The sequence below is a fragment of the Colius striatus genome, chromosome 9 (assembly GCF_028858725.1).
Source record: "Colius striatus isolate bColStr4 chromosome 9, bColStr4.1.hap1, whole genome shotgun sequence".
Lineage (NCBI taxonomy): Eukaryota > Metazoa > Chordata > Aves > Coliiformes > Coliidae > Colius > Colius striatus.
The window spans coordinates 34,811,318-34,838,552 of NC_084767.1; the positions used below are offsets into that span (position 1 = coordinate 34,811,318).

At 38.0% G+C, this 27,235-nt stretch overlaps 1 protein-coding gene across 2 annotated transcripts in view; it reads left to right on the top strand.

Moving 5' to 3' along the window:
• Positions 1–27,235, top strand: part of BMPR2 (bone morphogenetic protein receptor type 2) — a 115,693-nt gene that overhangs the window by 72,447 nt on the left and 16,011 nt on the right. The window contains exons 4-9 of one of the 2 annotated variants that reach the window (XM_062002152.1): positions 14,544–14,654; positions 15,157–15,248; positions 18,194–18,424; positions 22,285–22,399; positions 24,094–24,254; positions 26,902–27,049. In XM_062002152.1, the coding sequence (XP_061858136.1) occupies positions 14,544–14,654; positions 15,157–15,248; positions 18,194–18,424; positions 22,285–22,399; positions 24,094–24,254; positions 26,902–27,049 (858 nt within the window). The remainder of the gene's footprint in view (positions 1–14,543; positions 14,655–15,156; positions 15,249–18,193; positions 18,425–22,284; positions 22,400–24,093; positions 24,255–26,901; positions 27,050–27,235) is intronic. The other variant, XM_062002153.1, reaches the window with a different exon arrangement.

Here is a 27,235-nt window from a genome sequence, read left to right on the forward strand (position 1 = left end):
CCTACGTTAGACACTCCCAGCTGTGGAACCATTCATAGCATCTTTGGAGCAAACTAAAAATGTGTGTGGGTGAAATAAATACAGACTGTAAACCAAAAGCGTTACACATCTCCTGAGCACTGTGCCAGGCCTCTGGGAGGGATGCTCTCCACAGGCCTCACAGCTCTTGCAAACAGTGCTTATACAGGCGCACTCACAATGAGAGAGAGACGAGGAAGATACGAGCTACCCCTGCTCAGCTCTGGAGGGTTAAATAGGAGACTGCTTCTTGTCCAGTGCCAAGAGAACAGTTAGTGTGTAATAGCAGTGGGAGAGAGTGCAGCAAGGGACAGGCTTTAAAGTAATTTGAGATTTCAGCTGGAAAGCTCAGGTGTACTAACATTTTTTTCTTGTTTTTACACAGATCAGTTAAATTGGATATATTTTTAAAAATTCTTATTGTTTTAATTAAAACAGAAAACAATAAAGCTATATTGTGGGGAGAAAGTTTTCAAGTCTTGAGGTGTTAGATATGTGTTATGAAAACACATAATAATAATAATTAAATTCTGCCAATAGGGAAACCTTATAAATTGTGAATTATAAATTTAACTGAATATTCCAGAAAAGACCAAGTAAAATAAGGTACCAAAGACAACAGTCTGAATAGCTACTTGCAGCTCTGATGAACTTGATCCTACACTGGGCTACTGTGTAGCAGTATAATCCATAGTAGACTACACAGAGCAGGGAGTGCAGGTGAGCAGTCTTGAATTTATTAAGAGTCTGTCTGTGTAGTCACCATGTTATGTTCGCTGTGGAACAGAAGTTTCCTACAGAGAGAGGGAGTGCAGTGCTAAATACTTAATTGTCTGAGATCATATGTCATCAAAATGTTCATCAAAGGCTTGTTCACTTTATGCCTGCACGCTTAGGAGTTGGTAGGAAAGCATAAACTGGTAAATTGGGAGATTTTTCTTGTAGCCTGTATAAGAGTTGAAGTGATCACTTTTAGTCAACTATAGTTGCCACTTAAGCAGAACCTGGCAAATGTTCTAGCATGTTCTGTGCTGCAGTGATGCCAGAAGCATGTCATGACTCTGATCTTAAAGGTCTTTTTCCAACCATAATGATTCTGTGAATTTCTTCACTGCGTTAATGTATTTGTAATCATCGTAATGGGTTATGTCAGTGGCAGTGACTTATTCCCAAAAATGCTCTTGGCATGGTGCTGGCCTGTGCGATGGTGGAGCTCTTGAAATGAGGTTGGAAGGTGAGCATTTCCGTTTATTCTATATTATCACAAAACAAAATAGTTACCAGATAGGTGCTGTTAGCTGCATTTTTTTTTTCTACTGGAGAAGCAAGTATGTGCTTGCAAATGCCTTTTGAAGTCTGAATATCAGCTTACAGCTGTCACATAGCTATATTATAATTATTTGACAAAAATGTGCTCAAGAACTTGACAACTTGCTGTGTTATTGCAGTGAACTGGGCTCCTAACAGACTTTTCCTCGGTTTCAAATCTTACAGCAAAGGGAAGTTTAGGAAGAAAAACAGATAGTGTATTTTGTAAGCATCAAAGAAATCATAGAATGTTTGCATTTCCTTTTTGAAAGGATAGGTTGGGAAACAGAACTCTTGTCTAAAACAATACTAGGATGATGGGTACTCAGAGGCATAACTGATATGATTAACTGCAAATTATTAGAGACAATAAGAAAGGAAAACAAACAGAAAAACCCAATAACCCGACCATAGTGCAGGCTCAAAGTGTAAAGCTGATTTGAAGTCTCTGCTTTCCATTGGCAATTGTAAATCTTCATTTTTGTACTGGTTATGCATTTTCACTTTAACAGAACTTAAAGAATTGCATATTCCTAAATCTGATGAACCAAAAATTTCAGAAGACTAGTGATTGGAGATGTCTTAAATTTTGGGTGACCAAACAACTATGTATTAAAAGCATGCAATTTTCACAGTGTCCACTGTAATCTAGAAATGCTTCGATGGTGTCCAGTTGATAACCAGAAGAGCCATCTGAAAACCTTGGCTATGGCTGTTTGTGGTTTGTCATATGTTAAAACAGGAGCACCTGTCAGGAAGAAATCAGTCTGGAGTTCAGTTTTGTTTTGTTGTCTCACAAAAAAAAAAAGATTTCTATGTGTTTAATGGGCCTTGAGGTTTCGCTGTTCACTTAACAGGATTTCATGGTACACTCAGGACTTGAGCAAATCAGATTGATAGAAGCCTTCTTTGCATTCATTTTTTTTTAAAAGGCTGCTTTTCCCATTCCAATTTCTACATTGTTTCTCTAAATATCTTGTGAAGATATCAGTCTGTCTTATAGTTTAATTTTGCAATGTCCTTAAAACAGCAGAAACTGAGGGCAGGGACTGATTTAAGAACGTTTTAAATTATATCTAAAATATGTTTAGAGTAGAACAGCTACAGAACCTGTATCATTCAATGTGTAAAATTTTTATGCAATCTGTAACATGAATCTAGGAATCATGTAGATTCCAACATCGTTAGCAAATCAGTTCCATAGGATTGTGAAATATCTCCTGGTGACCTTATTCAGATGTGTTGAAATGTTTATTCCTCGTTTGAAATAGATTTGTTACTGTAAGGCAGTCAGAACGTGATATACAAGTGAAGTTAGCTGTATTTCTCATGTACCCACAAGCGTAACAGAAATTGATAGCTTTTATACCAGCCTTTGTACTTTATTGATGGGTATTTGTATTGGCAGGGGTGTTGGCTTAGGTATTGTCCTTCCTCCCCTCCCATGATCTCCCCTGCTGGCTCTCTTACCTAATTCCCTGCTCTGTGTACCCGCAGCAGTACAGCACGGTAGTCAGGGCGATGCTGGGCTGGAACAGGCACCTGGGAGTAGGAGGCAAGGGATTGCTTGAGCTGGTACTTGTGCTGCAAGAAACGAACATCAAACAATATCTGCATTTCATCTGAAATCAAGTACTTAGATCTGTAGAAGGATTTTGCATAAGTGCAAACTAAGGATTACTATTTATCATTAATGCTTTTTTAATCTTTGTGTTATTTTAAAATAATCAGAATAACCTTTGAGGTTAGGGAAGGTACTGTTTTTTCCCATTATATAACCGATTAAGGTAAAGCACAAAGAAACAAAATAACCTACTTAAGATCAGGCTATTCTGTATCAGAGCCAGAAACAATACCAGTTTCTTTCTGCTTTATATTTTGAATTCTGGAAGTTTTCTCTTTAGGGGAAAAAATGCTTATCTGACATACATACTTGTGTGCCCTCATACATGATGCAATTACCTGTTTGGAGAAAGTTACTCCAACTGATGCCTTGGAAACAGAAGCTACATGTCAGTGGAGACTGTTGATGTTGCTGGGATGCTCCTGGGGTTAAAGCCTTTCTCCTCACCTAGCCTTCATCACTGTTTCAGCTTCTGCCCTGCTGAATACTGCCTGTGCCTCTCACTTCCTGACTGCTATGTTGGGCTTGTCAGGTTTCTACAGCCTTTTTTGCCCTTCTGCTTAAGTATGTTCCCAAATAGCTGCATCTCCTGTCTGTGAAGTATCTTTGAAAAGGAGGTTCTTCCTGACCAAAAACCAGAAGAATCTCTATTTAAGTAAAGATAGAGGTAGGGGAAAATAGGCCTTGCTGAGGCCTCTCTGATGAGGAGGATGAGAGGCTTTCTGCCGGAAGCAGGAGTGGTTCAGCCACTGCTCTGGTCTGCTCGCACTCTCTGGCACGGACACCAGCAACTGCAGCTGAGGGAGAGCAATGTCTTCAGTGTGCTGGATGGGAGCTGAACCAAAAAGGGGGGAGATTGAGAGACCCTGTTGCTGACTGAATGAGAGTGACTAAGGTCTTGAGGAAAAGAAAGGAAGATACTGTTGACTGTGTTCCTTGGGGACTCTGGAGTGAGATGGAAGGGGGATTTTTGGCAGCCCCCAATTTCCCACATTCTGCTTCATCATCAGTTCCTCCTAACAATAACACCAACCAGTATGATGTTAGAGGGTGGAGAAATGTAATGATTACTGTTATCTTAAAGTAAAAAAAAAACTTGTAAAATATTTTTACAGTCCTGAAAAAAGAATCTGGTAAAAGTTAGAAATTATATGGCATGTGGAGAAAATAACTGGGAAAACAGGAGAGTATGACAGAGGATTAGTGAGAAAATCGGACAAGTACTTTCATGTTAGACTTTGTCCTTCTAAACCATGATAGGAAGAGCTGGAACAAATGCATACTTTTTTGAATACCATGAGTGTTATTTCAATTGGCATTAGCCAGACAAATACAATCTTTAGTAACTCTGTTTCTAAAATACCAGAGAGGTTTAACTCACGGATCTGTAGTGCATGCCTTCAAGTTTAAAATTACAAAACCTTTGACATATAAGAATGTGTGCTATACTGTGTTTTACTGAAAGTATTAGAAAAATGTTCTTGAATTAAAGAAGGTAGGAAGAGCTGAGTTTTAGTACTAGAATATTTGCTACATTTGAGCATTGTAGTTGAGGATTACAGTATTAAGCTGATTTAGGACATTAGGCCTGAAGTACTAGGACGTAAGCCAGAAATGTAATGAAAGGTTTTGTCAGAACTTATTTTCATCTTTACTGTATTGATATTGACTTTTTAGTTGAATAGGTTGGTTGCCTAAAATTAAGATTCTTGTTACATGTTTATTATTACAAAATTATTTTGTAATAAACACCCCATACAATCATGTCCATTAAATAATTTCATTTTTCATTGCCTATGCTAAAGCTGACAGGTCAAAAAGTATTCCTGAGCCTTAGTGAGAGATACGCAGCTTTACTGACAGGACAGTAGTACTGCATGTCCCTGCGGTGCAGGAGCAGACAGAGCGGCACCGCCAGCCCCAAACAGGCACCAACCCGAGCTGGGCAGGCACCTGCTGAAACATACCCAGCCACCCAACACTGCTGGGGCCTGGACTCAGCCCTCCCATTCTGGAAACTGCTGGTGAGAGGGGAATGTGGGTTTGTAGGAACAACGGGAGCACGACCGACTGATGAACAACGTTCCTAGGTTTTGGAGCTCTCAAAGACATGAAAAACGTAGTCACACGGGATCAGAGCTGCCTTTTCTAAAAGATTTGAGATGCTGGGGTTAAATAGGCATTTTAGTGTTCCTGTGTCATTTTTTTGGGCTCTATTCTTAGCATCTGGGAAAGTCACAAACATAAAATATTTAGCTATTGAGCCTGTTGGATTTAAAATAACTTAAAATAATTTTGAAGAGGCTTTCTGAAGTACTCATATTTTTCCTTTGCAGCTCATGCATTTTTTGATCCAGTGTTTTTTACAGAGGCTGGAAGAGTGCCATTGTGTTAAAGCTGCTGTTACCATTTTGTTTGATAAGAACCAGTCTCTTTGGTCCAAGATCAATATAAATGGATAATATAAATGTCTTTTCAACTTTTTTATTTAAAAATAATTTTTAAAATCAATATAAAAAATGTCACCAGTATGTGGTTAAATGCCTAAATTAGCTTTCTGTTAAGCTTGAAGGCAAGGTTGAGGTGTACTCAACTGCAATTTGCCTATAGAAGTAAGGTATTTCTTTTATCTCTGTAGTAACCAAGTATCTATTAGTATACAAGGAACTTCAGACAGATAATCTGAGTTTGTTTTTTAATTGCTATTCATTTTACATAGATCATGATTATAGGGGTTTATTCAGTACTGTTATACTGAAGATACCTGAACTCACACAAGAAAAGGCAGACAGAGAAGCTGTGTTTACATTAGCTCAGGAATTACTTCTGTATAAACGTGACAAGCTGCTAATTTACCTCTCTGTATCTAATCATCAAAGAGCAAGCCATTAGGGATTGTATAACTCACTTCTCTTCCAAATAAATGCTTTATTTTAAAATTTGTTGTATCAGTGCAACCTTCACTTTTCAAAACAAACAAGAAAGGTGAATAAAGCCCACAGTCTAGCCCAGTGCTTGGTGGCAGCTAGTACCTCAGAGGAAGATGAAGGTGCTAGAAGGGTTACACCCTTTAGACTGCCTGGCCATGGAGACAGCAAAGGAGTGCTCCTCTTCAAGACCAAGCCCAGAAAGCACAAGGCCGAGCTGTACTTTTTGACAGCAGATTTTTAAGGAGAGATCTGCCCACTGAAACTGCCATCATGAGTTACTGAATCCTAGATGTAGGAGGATTCCTCTGGAGCATGTTAAGGAATTTAATTTTACAGCCCAAGCTGTACAATGTTTTGAGGTGTTCTCTGAGGAGACAGATGGGATCTGTGATGCATTGTTGCCAGGTTGTGACATTACTGCAAGTCTCATAGAGTCTGGTGCTTTCCTACAGCCCAGGTTCCGCACAGCAAAGCCATATGTAAAAAAATAGTTCAAATTTTGGCTCCCCTGATGTGGAAGAAAAACATGAAAAGATAACATAAAGGACACTTTGTAAAAAGAAGTATATAGTATCTTATATAAACAGTTAAAATTAGTCAAATATGATGATCCTAAGTGCAAAGTGGATACATATTGGTGTTTAAATCTTTTTTTCAAACAATTGAATCATAGAATGGTAGGGGTTGGAAGGGACCTTTAGAGATCATCTAGTCCAACCCCCCTGCAGAAGCAGGTTCACCTAGATCAGGTCGCATAGGAACATGTCCAGGTGGGTCTTGAAGACCACCAAGGAAGGAGCCTCCACATCCTCCCTGGGCAGCCTATGCCAGGGCTCCCTCACCTGAACAGTAAAATATTTTTTTCTTATGTTTAAGTGGAACTTTTTGTGTTCCAGCTTCATCTCGTTACCCCTTGTCTTGTTGCTAGCTACTATAGAAAAAAGGGATGTCCCAGCATCCTGACACCCACCCTTTAGATATTTCTAAATGTTAGTAAGGAAGATGTTCAGTCCCCTGGTAATCTTGGAGGCCCTGCACTGGACTCTCTCCAGAAGTTCCCTGTCCCTCTTGAGCTGGGGAGCCCAGAACTGGACACAGTACTCCAGATGAGACCTCACCAGGCCAGAGTAGAGGGGGAGAAGAACCTCTCTTGACCTGCTGGCTGCACTCTTCTTGATCACAGGATGCCCTTGGCCACAAGGGCACACTGCTGGCTCATGTTTAGTTTACTATCAGGACTCCCAGCTCTCCAGCAGATCAACCCCCAGCCTGTATTAGTGCAGGGGGGAGAATAATTGGTCCCAAGTGCTGCTTCATTTAAGCCAATAGACTAGAAATCAGAGAATTGCTCTTAAGTCCAGAGAAAACATCCATTTTTAGTTACCAAAAAAAAAAAAAAGCTGTAGGATTACTAGTTGCAGGATTATTTTGCTGAAAAATGTTGCACCATCTCTCACAAAAAATACATTTCCCATTGTGCTTTTCATCTGCCTGAGCACCAAGTGTTCGTCCTCTTCCATAGAAGTTTTCTTGGCAACTTCATTGTGTATACAGGTGCCTCCAAAAATTCTATGTGAAATAGCACTCCTCACCTTAACTTTGGCTTATATATTGAAGATGGTCATGTTGATAGGTGTCAGATATTTACATTTTAGACTAATTACAAAATTTAGACATGGGTTTTAATTTTATTAATAATTTGTCAAATGCTTACAGAAGGATGCAGCCTCACTTTAAATGTATGGGCACATAAATCAGATTTGGGATAATAATTGTTTTAAAACATGAATCTCTAAAAACTTACATGGACAGCTATTTAGGACATACTGGGGTGTTTTTTTTCCTTATTTTCAGCTATGCATAAGTTTAACAGAAAACTGGCAACAGCTCGTGATGGAGTTCATTGTAAAGGTCTGTACAATATAGCTTGAAAGGTATTCTGACCTTGTAGTTCCAGCTTAACTAAAAATGTAAGTTTAAATGCTTTTGGTATAGAAGGCTGTGGGATTGGGATTCTTCTTTCCATCTATGAAAATCTGATCTATGTCCAGAATGTCTAAAAGACTAATAACAATTGTTTATTACAAGTTCTCTGCTTATTTTTTTTTATTTTCATGTTTCATTCCCTGCACTGAATGAATTTAAGATTTACTTAAAATAGTCTGAGTCATTTTGGTATATTGTAGATTTTCTTGTCATTTGCTCTGGCCTGATGAAGACTGGACTCTCTTGCTGTGGGACAATGGATCAGGAATAAAGTAGTGGTCAGTTCATTGGGAAAAAAGTCTTGATTACTGTCAAGAAAAGAGGAGAAAGTCCTTATGAGTTTTTTTCATTGGAATGCACTACTAGAGTAAGGAATGAAGGTTTATTTCATACTTTGTGGAAGATTCCTAGGACATGTTTGATATAAGCTATATGTAGACTGAACAGATAAACAGATTGTGTTTGAGATCTGTTGGTCCTTGGAAAAGATTGCTAATTGCATATTTTTCCGAAGGACAAAGATTACTGTTGTGCAAGAAATGTGACTTTAAGAGCAAGTAGAATTAATTATACTTGAAAAGTCTCTTTTCCAATCTGCAGACCATATTTGCAGCTCAAGGCCGTATTGCCCCCACTCTTCAGCCTTCCATTTTTCACCGTGTTGTTAACTGAACTGTAAGGTTTCCCTCATGCTTCTGGTCTCATCCTCAGTATTGTTAAGATTTCTTCATGGAAAAGCAACTTCTGCAACAGATTGCCAATGAACATATTGAATCTGTCACGTCACATAAATAGTTGTAGGACAGTGTGAAGTCTCTGCTTCTTTTTAAAGCTATTACATATGGGCAGATCTTTGAGTTCATGTGTAATTTTACTGACTTTGATCAGAGTCCATACAGCTGTAGTTTGTTTTGAAGAATCAGATGGTAATGTTGTGCTGTGAAGGTTAAAGGATGATGTTTTTCTTATTTGTTGGAAACATTGCTACTTCCTTGTTGATGTGACAATTTAAATAAATATTAGTATTTTGGTACCTATCAGCTGTAAGACCACTTGCCTTCAGGTTTATTGATACCACAAATTGTGTGAGAACATAAATAATTACTTTAAAAACTGATTCTCATTATATAGAGTAATGGCATGTTTGTGTAAAATGTTGTATGTAATGTTTATCTAAACTTAAATAAACGTATTTTCTAGAATTATTTACTACTGTGTAATGATACACATCTATGAGTCATTTACATGAAGAGTAGGCACATTTCTAAAAACAGAATGAAAAGCTTTAATAGTAATATAGCGATGTGATGGAAATTTATATGCAAGTGTTGTATATTGTATCACCATATAAATATATAGCATTGAAACAACATTTCAAAGCCTAAGGTATCATATTAAAACGTTTAAAGATTAGAAGGAAATAGTGTCATTTCTTCCACAGTTTTAAGGCTACGTCCTTGCATGTGTTTGTGTTATGATACAGCCTTTAATTATACAATCATTTTTTTCCCAATGTGATTCTTAGTTTTTCAACATGGCTAACACTCACTGCTTTTTCTCATGTCTGTTCTAAGGTGTCACATCATAACAGTGATCTCTACACTGTCCCAGGGAGCTCTTTAGCCATCACAGTGTAGCACCTTTGGTGTAGTAGTAGAAAGAATTTTTCAGGACAAGCTTTCAGCTAATATAAGGAAGAGACAATTCTTCCTTCTCCTTGTTTCCCATTCCATTCACTTCATACAGAAAAGGTGGAAACTCTGCATAGGTTCCTCACTCTTAGCCTGGCTGTGGAATATGTTACCTTCTCAGCACAGAACTGGTGTAGTAAAGTTGTTAGCGGTGGATTAGTTGGTGCTTTATCTGGAGTGGCCACAGAGGGAACGTAAATTGGAGTGGGGGAAACTAAGGGGATAGCTAGCTTCACAGTATTTGCTGATGGGAAAGGAAGACAGAGGAATCACACATGCTCTTTCTGCCTCTAAAGGAAGATTTCTGTGTGTTTACAGACTCTTCTTCCATTGGCTGTTACCTGGTTTTGTCTCATTTTTCTTTGATTTCTCAGAATGTTCTTTGATTATAGGATAAATGCTATTTTTAAAGTATGGAAACAGGAAGCATACAAGAGAGGCTGTAATATTTGAAATATAAATTTCAGAGAAATAAACGCAGAAGCATTTTCAAGCATAGGCATAGGTTGGAATACTTTTGTCTTAATATTAAAAGCATATGTTTATAGTGGAAAAGTTAATTTGAAGGAAAAATATTATTCCTCCTGATGGCCTTAGCACTGATTGTGTTCTTCATTCTGTGTCATTGCTGAGGAAGACAGCAGTAGACAACCTACATGTGTGGCAGTATGGAAGCTTAATTTAAAAAAAAAATAGCTTACCAGAGATATTGTATATGTGTTTGGAAACTCTTACGGCAGCAACGCCTGAGAGAAGACAGAGACATCCTTAATGTGGTAGAAGTGCCTGCAGGGAGTACCTCAAGTACTGGGCTGAGTTCAGCCGTATGACTCATGTCTAACTAGAAGCATTACCCTTCACAGTTTGCTCTGAACTATATTCTCAATTATTTGTGTGTACCTTTGACAAAATCCTCTCTGTATACAGGAGCTGTTGTACTTGGGTTTTTTGGAACCTAAAAACAAGCTCTTTATTGATGGTGAGGTCAGGATGCTTCTGGGAACAGTGGCTTGTTGGTTACCAGCTGTTCCCCAGCCAGAAGGAGGTCGTCTTTGTTTTAATGAGTCATGCTTTGTTTCTCTTTCTTATTAAAACAAAAACCCCTAGCCAACTGTTATACTATTTGCTGTTATACTATTTCTTTGTGATGGGGTTGATGAACTTCAGGAAAATGCTGCCCAGTGTCAGAATTAGTCAGAAACGTTTCAAGATGGAAGAGTGTATATACTGGGTGCCTGTTAGCTGGCATCCCCACACTGCTGCTTGAAGAGTCAGTAGCCCTGTGAGCGCTGCTCTCCTTTTCCCATTCAAGTGGGTTAAGAAGTTGGCTCTTAAGCTGTTTTGAGCCTTAGAACAGTTTTGAGCCTTAGAACAGTTTTGAGCCTTAGAACAGTTTTGAGCCTTAGAACAGTTTTGTGCCTTAGAACAGTTTTGTCGGTTTTATTATTTTTTGTTTTGGCAGAGGTTTTTTTTTTCTTAGATCGGAGAGCCTAAGTGAAAGTTGGAAATAAAAACCTCACATATACAAATAACAGTGAAACAAACAACTGTACTAACCTCTGCTTTCAGTTATGGAAACGTGGGAAGGCTTTGCCAATTAGCTCCTGCATACAAGTGTAGGCAGAATTTGGCTTAACAATCAACTCCTTAATCATTAGATTTGCTAGTCTGCAGTTAATTCAACTCAGCATATGCTCTTCCTTTTTTATACTATAAATTGGTTTGGGAATAATATCCCCAGTCTGAAATTCAAAGACAGTGGTGGATAGTTTGGTTTTAGTTCAGCTTATATTTGTTACTAAAGAAAAAACCAAAATATTGGTAATTGATCCCAAAACCTCAAATCGGATTGTTGAATTGCTGTTATGCGTGTTTAAAGTCAGTATGTACATGCTGAAAAAATACTGAAGCCATAGGACAGATGTCTCATCATTTTAAATAATCTTTAAAAGCAAAGTCCACTGATTTGAAGATAGAATTGTTAACAGTTTCACACCAACCAAGTCTTACTTCAGAAAATATTGTTTGTGCTCTGTGAAGCAACTGGAGCTACTGGTAGTATCATAGCAGATAATCATGCATATTAAATTTCCTACTCTTAAGGAGCTGAGGTTGTTTCAGAAGGAATATAAGTTCATTGAAGAAAATCTTAAAAGAAATTTGTAAGCATGTGTGTTTTACATTATTATTTTTAAAGTGCCTTGCTTAAAGGTCAGTAATTACTTCTATTGACCCACTCTGGTGTGCTTTTTGTTGAGTTCTTGAAAATGCATCTCCAAGGAATACCAAGGCAAATATGACTTGGGTGCATATGTGTATATGAAATGTGTAGTATTTTACTTTAAAACATATAAAACAGGAAATATGAACCTCTGCAAATGCCTTGAGAGGTCCTATCTGGTTTTGACCTTACTAGTATCTCTCATCTAGGCATTTAAAGGCAATGGATCAGATGGTGTAATAGGCTAAAGATGAAATATATCCAAAGAAAGAGATGGATTGAAAAAAAAAAAATTCGTTAATAAGGGTCTTGTTGAGCTTTGGAAGGTTTTTAAAACTGGGTTGATAAGTGACACACCCTTTTTATTCTGTTTAGGAAAGATTGATTATCTGACGACATCAAAAGTTATTAGTCATATAAAGCAGATAGTGGGCAGATAGAAATAAAAGGTTTTGTGGGATTTTGGGGCTATCTGGGCTTTTTGTCATTGTGTTTGTTTTGTGTGGTTTATGTAGATTCACAAGTAGATTCCTTCTGGGAAATGACTAGCCAATACATGGCAGAATTTTACCAGTTCTTATTGTTTTGAGTTGCATGTTACCGCTCCACTGAGATATTAGTTTACCAGTATTAAACAATTTGTATTTATCTTTGAACAACTTGACAGCAGTAACTCACAGTGTAGGATTGACTTGCCTGTTGTAATGTTGACATCATTATTTTAAAATGTTTATAAGAGTTGAAAATTAATTCAAGACAAACCAATCTAAGATCTTTTAAGAAACAACTCGTCTTAGGAAAAAAATAAAACAGTCCTGTTGGAGGCCAGGGAAGTTCTTTGAGAGGTTACGTGGAGGCTGCACAACTACCTAAAAAAGAGAAAGAGCCCCCAGATTGTTCATCAAGGAAGGAGAAAGCAAAGGATCCTTTTTCTCTGCATGTTTTTCTACTGTTTATGGTACAAAATGTTGTTATTTGGAGATTTTCTAGTAGCTCTCCAGCCTGCATAATACCACCATTCACGAGCTTTTAATGGGAGAAAGAGCAAGTGTGCCAGTGTAGCCAGAGGAGCCACTGAACAACCCTGTTGCTCAGGGTGGCCATGCTGGGAGTGGAGGAACAGCAAAATCCTGTTCCAGAGTAGAGAGGGGCTTTCATGATGGAGGCATGTTGTCAACCCTTTAATTGTAAGAAGAATCAAAGTTGAGCAGTCAACCATTGGCATTAGCAGTGATGGAAAATGGTTGCTGTATATTTAGCAGTGTGAATATTGTAAATGGCTGCACCCTAGTTGTGTGATCAGATAGAGAATAAAGTGTGATGGTATTGTGATTATCACAAGCTCCCTCTTATTCAAAAGATTTCTCAGATAGGAGCTGCGTGTTAGTTTTGGTGGGTGATTTTTCACATACTTCTATCTCAGCTGAAACACTCTCTAGTATTTTGTTTCACCAACTTTTTATTATTTCCTTTTACCATTTTGGTTATGTAAAACTGGAAGCTGTTGTCTTTTGAATTTGCTTTCTCTTGTCTGTTTCTCTTGTGTCTGTCCACACAGGGAATTGGAATGAGTGAGTCACCTTTAATTTCTTTCAAATACAGTTCAAGCAAAGTGAAATTTGTTAATTTATTTAGCTAGTATAGACTGGGATAAATTGCATTTCAGTCTCACCTAAAAATTTACCCAATTTTTAAGCCTGGTGTGCATTTTATGTTTTGTGGTTTTAGCATAGTTAGGTCTCATTAGTCTTTTAAAGAGTGCTTTTAGCAATCTATAAGACAAGTTTGAACATAGTTCTCAAACTTGGTTTTGAGGCCAAAGTAAAGGAGGTCTTGTACTGCTGCATTCCAGCAATTCTGACATCAGAGAAATATTTGCGGTTACACATTTTTATGTTAAAATGGCTGAATTTTTATCTAAGCAAGAAGCAAGACTGGGGTCTGACATGGAAAAGCATTAAACTAAGCATTCAAGAAACTGAACAGATTTTTTTTCATGAAAACTGTTTCCCCTGCTGGAAGAAAGAAAAAGCAAGATACTTATATTTTGGCAAATAACAAATTATATTTTAAAAAGGCCCGGTAAAACTAGTTATTTAGTTATGTTTAGTATTTTATTGTTGTTTCAGATTTCCCGATACTTGACTGCAGTCTGTGAAGATATCTCTGTCTTTTTGTGAATTAAGGAGTGAAAATAATGCTGCAAAAATATCTGACACAAAGCAAATCAAAACTGCCAAGTATTTTGAAATATTTACACAAATAGGCTTGTATGTAATGCATGTTGTAGATACTTGAGTACAAGACAGTATTCTTCCAATTTACAGCATTATTAACAAACTTTTTTGAGATTTTCATTCTGCAAAAAATAATTTAAAAAAAAGTCTGGTAAAGGTTACAAACCAGATTAATACCAGGAAACTGGATGAAGGCACAGTTAACAGTGCAGGACTGCATCAGCTTGGCCTTATATGGCCAGGCTGAATTTTGCCAGCTCAGAAGATTCACTTTCTGTCATTGGTGCCTCTCTCTACAGGAGCAAGGGAAGACTGTGAAAAGCTGCTGCTGAACGTGCACTCGGCTGTGTTTGAGCTGATCAGCTCTTTGCTGTCCCTAGATTTTAAGAGGAAAAAAAGTGTAGTGCAGTGTCTTACAATCCAGAATATGCTTTTTTTTCCCTTTCATTGTTGTAATAACAAGTAGAATTTTATAGTGCCAGTTCTTTCAAATTTACAATTGAGAGCCTACATCTTGTTTTCTTTCAGATTCTTCTCATTCTTTCCATCGAGATGAGACTATAGTTATTGCCCTTGCATCTGTGTCTGTACTGGCTGTCCTGATTGCTGCTCTGTTCTTTGGATACAGAATGCTTGCAGGTAGGGTTTGATAATCCTTTTTTTTCTTTTTTTCTTTTTACCGTGTCTCAAAGTTATACTTAATGTTTTCCAGTCCCTATTAAATGTTTGTACATAATGTTCCCTTTTCTCCACTTGAACACTTTGTAGCAATAGGCCTTTTATAACAGTCCAGAGAGACTGATGGTTTCTCAAAGGTGGCAGTTTGAGACCAAATTTTCTTCAATAAATTATCTGCTCAACACAGCTTAAGTGAGGTTGTGAATGTGCTTTATGGTTATTACCAGTGACATTCAATTATCGAAATAGTTGTGCAGCAGGTAGCCTTAAGGTTATAGATATCAGCACCTCCCTTCACTGCTGATATTACTGACTCGGAGAAGATTTTACAGGATTCCTTTTTACTAGTTATATGCCTGCCTACAATATGTATTTCTGTTAAGTACTAGATAAGTTGCATTGTTTTCATGTTTGTAGCATGACTAAAAAAGAGAACTGATTCCTTTCCCACTCCCTTCCACAGGAGACCGTAAACAAGGTTTGCACAGTATGAACATGATGGAGGCAGCAGCATCAGAGCCCTCATTGGATCTGGATAATCTAAAGTTGTTGGAGGTAAATGTTCAACTCAGTTTCTTAATCTTCATCTTTATTCAACGTAACACTTGTCGTATCACCTCCTAGGTATAGTTACAGAAATTTATTGGTGCTTGTATAATATTTTCTTCTAAATCACAGTTTAAAGAAGAAGATAAAAAAAGACAAGAGAAAGGTTACTGCAGTTATCTTTTCCTTGATATTTTAATAATATTGTTGATATTAGCTTGAACATGTTCTACCTTGAGAAAGATTACTGAACATTGAGAGGTAACAGAGAAATTGGGAATGTGCGGTATTTCAGCATTGCATCAAGAGATACATCTTTTTGCATGACACTGATCAGTTTACAGTATGTGGTATCATACTGTAATAATTTGAAACACTTTATTAACACCATTGGAATATACAATGTCCTGCAGGTAGGGCAGTATATTTCAGTATTGATGCATTTATGTATAGTCATTCTTCACAGTGGGATACTCTATGTCTCCATGGCAACTAGAGGCCAACCAGGACTTTCTGCTCAGCTTGTTATTAGATATATCATCATCAAATAGCAAAATGTTATGCTTTCAGTTGTTGTGCTTAATAGAACTTAAGGAAAACTTTTCACAGAATCACAGTATTGAAGGTCCCTTGGAAGGGACCTCAAAAGATCACTTAGAGCAATACCCCTGCTAGAGCAGAACCACCTAGAGTAGCCAGAAATAAATCAGTAGAATGACTGAAATAGATTCAGAGTGTGGTACTTTGCATTTCTAGGTGTGATTTCCGGTGGGTAAAAAAGAAGAAAACTGCAGTGTGGTCTGGGCTATGGTGACAACAGAGTAATTGGCAAAGAAGCTTGTGATAGAATCATAGAATGGTAGGGTTGGAAGGGACCTCTAAAGATACCTAGTCCAACTCCCCTGCAGAAGCAGGTCCACCTAGATCAGGTCGCATAGGAACATGTCCAGGCAGGTCTTGAAGACCTCCAAGGAAGGACACTCCAAACCCTACCACCCAGGGCAGCCTGTGCCAGGGCTCCCTCACCTGAACAGTGAAATAGTTTTTTCTTATGTTTAAGTGGAACTTTTTGTGTCCAGCTTCATCTCATTACCCCTTGTCTTGTTGCTAGATACCATCGGGGAAAAAAAGGATGTCCCAACCTCCTGACACCCACCATTTATATACTTATAAATATTAATGAGATTCCCCCTCAGTCTCCTCTTCTCTAGACTAAACATCCCCAGTTCTTGCAGTCTTTCCTCATAAGGAAGATGTTCAGTCCCCTGGTAATCTTGGAGGCCCTGTGCTGGACTCTCTCCAGAAGTTCCCTGTCCCTCTTTAGCTGGGGAGCCCAGAACTGGACACAGGGTTCCAGATGAGGCCTCACCAGGGCAGAGTAGAGTGGGAGGAGAATCTCCCTCTGCTGCCCTGCTGGCCACACTCTTCTTGATGCATTGCAGGATGCTCTTGGCCTTCTTGGCCACGAGGGCACATTGCTGGCTCATGTTTAGTTTATCAACCAGGATTCTCAGGTCTCTCTATCCAGAGCTGCTCTCTAGCAGGTCAGTCCCCAACCTGTACTGGTGCATGAGGTTGTTCCTTCCCAGAAACAGGACTTTGCACTTGTCATTGAGCTTGGGTACCTTCTGCCAACTAAAGGGCCAAAAAAGTACTTGAGGCAAAGGTCGCAATAATATTAGCATGTGTGTTGTAAAAGGCTGCAAAGCTCCAGATGAAGTTACTCACTGATACGCAGTCTTGGAAAAATCAGTGATTTTCTTAGTGGAGAGATTTGCTATAGAGTCTTCTGTCCCCTTTCTTAAATCCTAAGGAGCTAACTCCTTACCCCCAGTCATAGGGTGGTGTCAAACAAGCTATCTTAACCTGTGCCTGCCTTGTGGTGTATATGTGGGTAGAACACATTCCAGGTTAGTACCCTGAAGTGATTTGCTGCTGCTTTGCCATCCACTGATGTGGAAGGACTGAGAAACTGAAAGTCTGTTTCAAAAGCTTCACTTTTTGTAATCCCTACTGCTTTCCGTTCTTGCACCATTTAAAAAATCATGATACTGGTCCAGGAAATCCTTGGTTTCATGCTTTGGTCTTCTTGCAAATTATTTGCATTAAATAATGTTTGACTTCTTACATAGTTAAAATTTCTTGAGCTTTAGAAACTAGGACTCTTTGTGAGGTGGTCCTACATTTTGGTTTAGAGCAGAGATTGCATCTTTTCGCAGAGATGGCAAAGGCTATTGACTGTCTAACATAGTTGGGACTAGAATAAATATTCACAGGTAGTAGGGAATTCATTGTTCCTTTCTGTTAAAATCTCTTCACTTCTCTTGGAATCTACTGTGCACTACAAATGCATATATTGTTACTACTAACCTAACAGGTACAGCTTAGAAAGCTATCTTAAACCTAAAATGTTTAGATTAATGTCTGTGATCTCTGGAGTTAATTAAAATTGATCACATTTAAGCTATAAGTGTTCATTAGGTTAAAATTTAATAAGAGAGTTAGCAGCACAAAACATATGGATTTTATTGATTGTTTTAAAATATATTTATTAAAAGTATTTATAATACTTTTAATAAAAAAGTATTTTAATTAAAGTATTTGTAATACTTTTAATAATATTTATATTTCTACTGTATATTATATAATATTATTATATTACATATATTTATATTTATAATATTTTATAATTAAAAGTATTTATTATTTATTTACTGGATATTCAGACCACAGGTCAATTCAGTAAGATCTAAGTGGGCCTATGCTGAGATTTCCAGCTGCAAAATAACTTTTATGATGGCATTCTCATTCTAACTTTCAATATAAAAGATTCACTGTATTCATTACTTACTAGCGTAAGTTTGTATAAAAGTTTGTGTACAGTCTTTGTATAGCTTGGATTTTGTCTTCATCTATTATTTAGTGAACTAATTATTTACTTTTTTTTTCCCCAGTTGATTGGCCGGGGACGCTATGGAGCAGTGTATAAAGGTTCCCTAGATGAACGTCCAGTTGCTGTGAAAGTGTTTTCTTTTGCTAATCGTCAGAACTTTGTCAATGAGAGGAACATTTACAGGATTCCACTAATGGAACATGACAACATTGCCCATTTCATTGTGGGGGATGAGAGGTTCACTGCAGATGGCCGTATGGAATATTTACTGGTGATGGAATATTACCCCAATGTAAGTGCTTCAAAGAAATCAATTAGTTTGGTTTAGATTCCTAGGAATAGCCACATAAAAAGGATGTGCTTTAGTTTTTGCCAGTGTCTTTCATTGCTACTTCTTGCACAGTAATGTAAAAGAAATCCCTAGAAATTAAAATGTTAATGACTCATTTTAATGAGCCTGGTTTACTGTAGTATCCTTTAAGATTTCCCCATCTGTGCTACCAAATGTAGCCTTACAAATTCTTAGCTATAGTATTTGCTCTTGGTTATGGTGCAGGTGTTTTTGGTCAGTTGTGCAATATTCAAGGATGGAATTTGAAGAGCTGTTTTTACTTCTAAATAATTTTTGTTTCTTTAAAATAATACATTTTAAACTTCTTGGTATTAAGACAGTATATCTCAGTAATGGTAGTTGTGAGCTGACTCAGTAGCTGTAAATAGTGGAATTTTTTATAATGAAACATAATAGATTCAATATTATTTTCAACATAGTTTATGGTAGTATAAATCATGTCAGCTTTTTATCCTGCCACCTTTTTTAAAGCTTTCTGTGGCTTTAAAAAGTCACATCTTTTTACCATCTTTATTTTGCTGTGCCAGATATTGATTATTTAGGACAAATTTTAAGACGACAGCCTTTCTTTCCAGAAGGCTGTTTTCAGATCTCCTTAGCTAACTATTGTTACAAGTTCATTCGATTTCCTAACCCTGTATGTCTGTGTGTACACACGCATAGAAACAAAAATGTTTTTAAAATACACAGCATACATGTGAATTGTTTTAATGAAAAATCATAATGGAGTTTTGATATATGAAAATGCAGGGGAAAAAAATGTTTCACAGTATATCTTGGAGGGGTTTTTGCTTATGTATGGGAATGAAATGAGCTTTTTGGTCTCAAATAAGTGAATTCATGTTGCATTTCCTCCAGTGTGTAAAGGTGATGTCTGAAGCCTAATTTGTTATAGAGACAGTAGGACAAAAGGTGCTTATTCAAGTAGCAAAAAGAAACAGAACAGTAATGAAAAGCAGTAATGATGGCCTTTCTTAGGGTGGTTTAGGCTCGATGTATATGGTTCCATTGAAATCTAAATGCACAAGTGTATCTAAATAGATATGCAAATTAAGGCAAAATAGCACTTCACAAATATATAGAGAACCCTAACTGAAAATTTTAAGCGAGAACACACTTGACCATGCCAGCCTATATCAGCATCTAAGAAGACATTGTCAAGACTAGAAATGACCACAGAAAAAGCTTGGTCATTTCTGTACCATATGGACAGTGGCAAAGCATGTCAGCTCTGGCCTGCTTTAGCAGAGCAGGTGTATTTTCAGCTAATTGAGTTAGGTGACATCAAGTGGGTATTCTGCACCTGGGCATAGCACAACTGTCTTAACAGGTGATCAGTTTTATCTGTTTTCTTGAATGAAAGGTTTTCCACCTCAAATGTAATGTGATTGAAAATGATATCTTCTTGCATGACATCATATTATGAGAATCTTTGTTGACACGGTATTAAGAGCAGCAAGATTAGTCTAAAATCAGTCCAGTAGTGGTTTGGAAGTGGTTGAAAAAAGTGCACAGCAGGTGTAATTAATTCACAGTGTGATACTTAATTCAGTCAGCAGATGTTCTGCTGCGTGTGGAGCTAAGAGCAGAGAAGGAGGCCTGCTGTGGCAGCCTTACTAAGAGGGTATTGCATTGTTCAGACTTAAGTCATAAATCTTACTTCAATAGCGAGTACAAGATGTGCAGGTGAAATACTCCTCATCCAAAACATCATTCTCCCTTGAAATACTCTCCTTCTTGGAAATCAGAACACACAAACCAGAACATTTTCACACAGAAAATTTTTCTTGATGTTATCTCAGTGAAAGCAAGACAGATGGGTTTGACCTGAACTGTGTTATTTCCCAAATATATCTTCAGACCAAAGAAAGTAAGTGAGCAAGTAATAAAAGGAAAGATGTGTGTGCATGCTATTCTGATGGTACGCTGAGGTGTGGCAGCCAAAGAAGCAGTAAGTTGCAAGGGATGATGTAATAGAAAATACATAATAGCCACTGAATTGTCTTCCCAGTTGTCAGACATTTATGTCTTTTTTTACAGCAATAGAAAAATTGTTGTAAGCCACACATTGTGAGTGTTAAAGCAAAACCATCAATTTTAGTAAAAGTTATTATCAGAAAAAATGACCCCAATTTAACATGTAACTCATGACTTTGAACAGAATAATCTTAATTACAAATATATATCACTCTTAAGTTTTCCTGGTTGTCATCTATATTTAACTTCACTAAAAGCATAAGATCACAGCCCTCAGCTAGTTTAAAAAATACCTGGTAGCTTGCAAGCTCTGTAGCAGAAAGATCTTGAAGTTGGTTAGAGATGTTTATACAGTCACACTGTGACAACAGCCCTGTGGCCTCTGTTAGAACGGGCTGGAATCATAACCCACTAAGCCCAGAAAATCCATTCATTCACTCAGATTACTGGCAGTTGGAGGCTAATACACGTGTGTGTATTTCTTTAAAAGCTTTAAACAATAAGAAAAAAAAGTGAAATTCTTTCACTCATTTCTAGGTGGATTCTCTTTTTTTGATTACCAAAATCTATTTGAAGGTCATCTTGTTAGATGCATTTTAAGCAATGGATAAGAAAAAGATGCTTGTGTAAATCTGTATGAGTAACATTTGGCCTGTATTTTCACTGAGGAGGTTATCTGTTTATGGATTCCTTGTTCTGCACAGGCTAAGTGTGAAAAGCTGTAAGACTTTTCCAATTCTATTAAGGATTATCAATAACTTGGTTTTAGTTTTAGCATCAGATTTTAAAAAGTCTAATGTTTTGCTCACTTTGAATGCTGGTATTTGTGAGTCTCCATCTGAACTGTGCATACGTTCCATAGCTGAATGTTGACTGAAAATGCACTCATATGACGTACCTTTTTTTTTTTTTAATCCAGTGTTACGTAACTAATTTTGCAATAAAGTGATTTTAGTTGCAGCTATGAGAAGATGTTACACATTGGTGCATCTTTAAGATAACAGATTTAAATAGGCAAAACCTGAGTAGTTTGTAGTCTGAAATTGTAATATGTATGCAGAAACAACTGGAAGACTTGTTCTTTATGCATGGAGTTTTAGTTTGTTTTTAAAGTGAGTATATTGTCATTGGGGACTATATGCATAAAAGCCGCTCAAAGGTGCCAGGGTCTAGCTCCCATCTCACGCAGCAGTCTCGGTTGCTAGAACATCTCAGTATAATAATTGACAACCTTCTGGTTTTCTTGGAGATTCTGCACAAATTACTAAAAAAATCTCTATTTTTCACATTTAAGAAACATGACATTCTTCTTTGCCGTTTCTTCAATGCATGTGGACTCACTCCTATTCTGAATTGCTCTTTATGTTTTGATACAAAACTAGATTAAATCATGGGAGATGCCAGTGAAAGATGTTGAGGAGTATTCTGTGTAAGTGCTGATGGCTTAAAGACCACTACTTAGTAACCCTGTTATGTCTGCAGTTTCCTTTCTTCTGTTGTTTAATAAGACTTTTTCAGAATAAAAAAAAAAAATCAAGAGCATGCTTTGCTCTTGTTTTATAATTAATATCATTATTCCTAAAGGCAATCCCTATTATTTTGTGAAAAAAATTCTGTTCCACTTCTTTAGGTAAGTCAAATGAAAGCACTAGAAATTAATGAAACTTTGGTCCAATCTTGTGTTTTGGACCATCTGGGCAAACACCGAAGCAGTTGCAGAATTCCACCTTTCGGGAGCAATGAATAGAACTGACTCTCCTTAATACCTTGAGTTACTCAACTGGACAATGAGTTTAATCCAGATTTTTTGTTTGTTTGTTTAGGGTTCTTTGTGCAAATATTTGAGTCTCCACACAAGTGACTGGGTGAGCTCTTGTCGTTTGGCTCACTCCATAACTAGGGGCTTGGCATATCTGCACACGGAGCTACCTCGAGGAGGTAAGGCCAGGAAGGGCTGCTAAGATGTTCAAGATATACTTTTTTCTGTCTGGTAGTAGCTTCCTGCCTTTCTTTTTTTCTATATGACAGTACGGTGAGTAGGAAATGATGAATGCAAATAGAGATGAATCAGAACTTCTGTTATGCTCTTTCCTTCTGAACAATCCTGTGTTGTGGGCTGCGTCTGTGACGCTTGTATGAAAACATGGAGTAAGACCCAGCAGAGCCCTAGAGAAAGGCGAGAGGAAGAGGCAGTTGTGCAGTGCTACTGTATCATGGCAACAGATTACTGAAGACGTGAAACATTGGATGTCTGTCTAGTAGAGAGCAAACAGATGGGGTGTTCTGTTTGTTTTTGCAGTTCAAACACAAATCATCAAAGTAACTTTTAGTTTGTGTGAGAACTGTATACACAAAGGAAATAATTGAGTCTTGTAAGTCCACTGTAGTTTTATTTATCATTTATCATATCCCTTGATTTTTGTCTAAGGATGTGGGCCTAGTCTTTGTTGTGTGTAAATGATACTACTGGACTCTTAAGTGTTTTAGATTATGTGGATGTCACTGGATGTGGCAACATATTGGTTTATATCTTTACATCTCTGCTTACATGCTTTAGCCAGCATTTCAGCAGCTGAAGTATCATGATTATACAGCAGATATTCTGAGATCTGTGTTGTATCAAGCTGCAGAATATGGCCTGGCATGGAAGCAGTAGCTTTTTGTCAGTAAACACAAGTATGGTATAATTAGTTCTGCCATATTCATCACCTAATTAAGGTACTAATGTTTGGATTAAAATTCCAAACTATACATCTCAAATGTTAAGCATCAACTCCAGCAAAGAAGGATAACTGAAGATGCTGTTAAAACTGCAAGGCTGAAAATAGCTAAATCAGTATTCCTATGTGCCATTGAAATTGCAGCTATCGTTATAATTTCATAATTCCCAAATATGTAGACAGGTGTGTCCATTAGCAGCCAGAAAATATGCAAACCATAGGAGACAACCATAGGCTAGTCTATGAATGTTAGGAAGGAACTCCTGGAGTAGAATAAATTCCACAGTAAAACTGTTTCCACAGTGCTGGCTGCTTTACTAACAAAATAAATTGCATATAAACTAAGAACAACCGAGATTGTTATTATTATTCATTAGAAAAGATCAGATCCTTTCCAGGATAAGCATATTCAGACTCTCTGGAATAATATTGTCTACATATTTTCTGAATAGGTGCCAATTCCAATCAGAATCATAGAATCATAGAACGATTCTTGTCCAACAAAATCCAGTCATGCAAATAGTTGGTGCTGTATTTGATATACACATTTAGAATGGCTGTCAGGGCTGTGGCAGCAGGTCTGTGCTCAAGTACACGATGTCTCTTCTGTCAAAATCATACTGAAATATGCCTTGGAAAGATGCTTATTGGCAAACAGTAAACCCTATATAGCAATAGCCTAATATATTGTATAAATAAAGTGGAACTCTGAATGCCTGTCAGTTTTCTATAGATAACATACTGTGGAGCTCCTTATAAAGAAGTAAAAATGATAGCATTCTAAAATGTAAGTTGATGTTCTGTTTATAATAACTGAGCAGACATAATGGGGTTCTCTCACTTCTTTTACGCTCTCAAACAGTAACAAATAGTTACTCAAATAGTAACAAGCACTTCCATATGTCCAAATAGACCATTACAAACCTGCAATATCCCATCGTGACTTGAACAGCCGCAATGTACTGGTAAAGAATGATGGAACATGTGTAATTAGTGATTTTGGACTCTCCATGAAGTTAACTGGAAACAGACTGGTACGCCCAGGTGAGGAAGATAATGCAGCCATTAGTGAGGTAAGTACAAATTAATACAAACCAGTGTATGAAGGAAGACAAATTAGTATGGAAGTAACAGAGAAATACTTGTTTCTGTTGTTACAAGGTGAATGTTAAGGTTGTGCAGTAAGGGAGTGTCATGGTTTAGGCCCATCAGGGGACAGAAGACCATGATTAGCCTCAAGTACTGAGACTTGAGAAAGTACAAAGACCTGAGACTGGCCAAAGGGCAGGGAGGGCTTAATTGCCACTTATGGTCCCAGACAAAACAGACCAGGCTATTCCCCTTGGGGAAGAAACCAGAAAATAATTTAATCCAACACCAACTAAAACATAACCATAAAACCCCAAAACACAACCAACACAAAACAGCACAAAGGGGTACAATGATGAAGAGCACAACCAGCTCTTTAAGACCATCTTCTCCCCACCCCTCCCCTCTTCCCAGGCTCAGAGCCCTGATCCCAGTGTCTTTACCTCCTCCCCCACTGAACGGCTCAGGGGGACAGGGAATGGGGTTTTCAGTCAGTCTTGATGGTTTCTGCCATTTGTCTCTCCTCAGGGCAGGTGGGCTCAGCATCAGTCCTCTCTGCACCTGCATGGTGCACACACAGAGCAGGCCTGCACGAGCTGCTTCGACGTTCATTCATCCCAAAGGCTGCAGCTCCTCTCTGCCTCTCGTGTGGGTCTGCTCTGCAGCACACAGGCTCTCCAGCACAGCCTGCACCATGGCCACCTCCTCACACATTCTCTCACCCATCCGGGTGCACTCACATGGAGCTGCTGGTGGCTCTCAGTCCTGCCATGGCCCTCCATGGTTGCAGGGTTACAGCCTGCACTCTCACCACGGGTTGCAGAGGGGTCTCTGGTCTGGTGCTCCTCCTTCTCTGACTGTGGAGTCCCCATGGTCACCTCTATCTTGCACCACTCTTACACCTCCTCCCAAACACTTCAAATTCCCGTCCCTAGTGATCGCAGAGGCGCCATATTGGCCCAGCTGGGCCAGAGGTGGGTGTGAACCCAAGAGCCAGGGGAAAGTCCAAGAACTTCTTACCTGGTCTCCACTGCAACCTCCTCCACCTATTACTTAGCAAAAGCTGCTCCTTGCTAAACCATGATAGGGGAAAGTACTGCAATATGGGTGACAAGTGTCTGAAACCTTGTTAGGGAGAAGCTGATTTTATTCTCAAAACACTCAAAAACAAGCCTAGCATTTTCTGTGTGAGATTTGAGAAGATGCAAGGTAAGTTTGGTTGCCATGTTGTTTGTGATGATGTGGTACAGGTCCTTTCAGTCTTATACTGTAAGTATTACCTGAAGACCGAACACTCTTTTGGTATTTTTGGTGTTAATGGTGTTAATTTTTCTACATTCTACATCCTCCAACTATTTCTGTGTGTTATCTGCAATTTTCTGTACTTCAGATGGGTATATCTGTGAGAGTAAGTGCACATAGAAACACATGGATTAACTGAGAAAGTTGGACAAGATAACGGGGGATGCGTGAAGGAGTGCCTTGTGGAAAAAGATGAAGGGATGATGGTTATTTAGGGAAGTAAAGACAAAGACAGATTTTCAAATATGTAAACACCTGCTACAAAGAGAAAGGAATAGGTTCTTTGCATTCAATGTGTATAGGATAAGAGGTAACGGGGTTATGTTGTAGGAAGGAAAATTAAGGAAAGTTATGAAGAAACCTTTCTAATCTGTAGAGCCAAGGTCTGGAATAGACTGCCGAGTAAGGCTCCATAGAATTTGCATCATTTTATGAATTTAAGGAACAAATTGGGAAAACATCTACTAGAAGTGGGTTAGAACAGATCCTGGACACGAAGAAGAAACTGATTTCTTAAGCTTTCTTTTTTGTGATGCTATGATTCAGACAGTGGGTTTTGTTGTTGTTGTTTTCTTCTTGTAAAAGCATAAATACACTTGACACTTGAACATAGGCTACTGAAATACAGTGAGACTATTTTAAATAAAGGAATGGAAGTCCCCAATGGTTTGGTATATTTGTCTTTGTGCTTTTACAGAAAACCTTTACAATACATTCAAAGTATGTGTTTTGCAGTGCTACTCACCCTTAGAAAGCAGGTGCTACATTAACCATACCTAGTGCACAGGTTCTTGTGAATTAGGGAAACCACTGAAGTGCTGGAATATGGAACACTGTCCTACAAGTGCTGATGAGTGATTACTCTAATCTAACATGTGTCCTAGTGAAAACAAACAGATGTCTTCCAAAGCTGTTAATAACCTTTGACCATGGAAGATGTAGCAGAGCACTACATTACCTTGATAATCCAGGAATAAAGAAAAACAGGTTCCTTGTTCAGCAGCATCCTCTTTTGTTATGATGGATACCTAGCTTGGTGTATAACAGAGTAATTTCAGGAAAAATAAACATTTCTGTGGTATTTTATTGCACATGAGAACATTGAGTAAGGGACAAAATTTATTTTGTTTTGATACATACAAAACCTGACAGAGTAGGTGAAATGGTTTTGTTATGACTAGGCTCCTGGTAAGAGTCTAGAAGCTGAAGACATTGATTAGAAGAGATTTGCATTTTCCATAAGTGTGGAAAATGTCAAACCAAGTAGGATGTTTAAAAAAAATTCTATCTCCATAATAAACTGAATTTGGAAAATTTGTGTTTTTCCAGGTTGGTACAATTCGCTATATGGCCCCAGAAGTGCTTGAAGGAGCAGTGAACTTGAGGGACTGTGAATCTGCTTTGAAACAAGTAGATATGTATGCGCTAGGCCTTATCTACTGGGAGATATTTATGAGATGTACAGACCTCTTCCCAGGTAACCAAAAGAACTGGAAAAAAACACAAGGGTAGAAGGTGGTACCAACAACCAAAACTGCTCTCTAGCCGTAGGTTTTTAAAGTGAGGAAGGGAAACAATTATCTCAATTGTTTTTGCCGTTGAGTCGATGCCATCTAGTGTTCAAGATGATTGTTGTCAATATAATGTATTTGAGCGAAGGGCA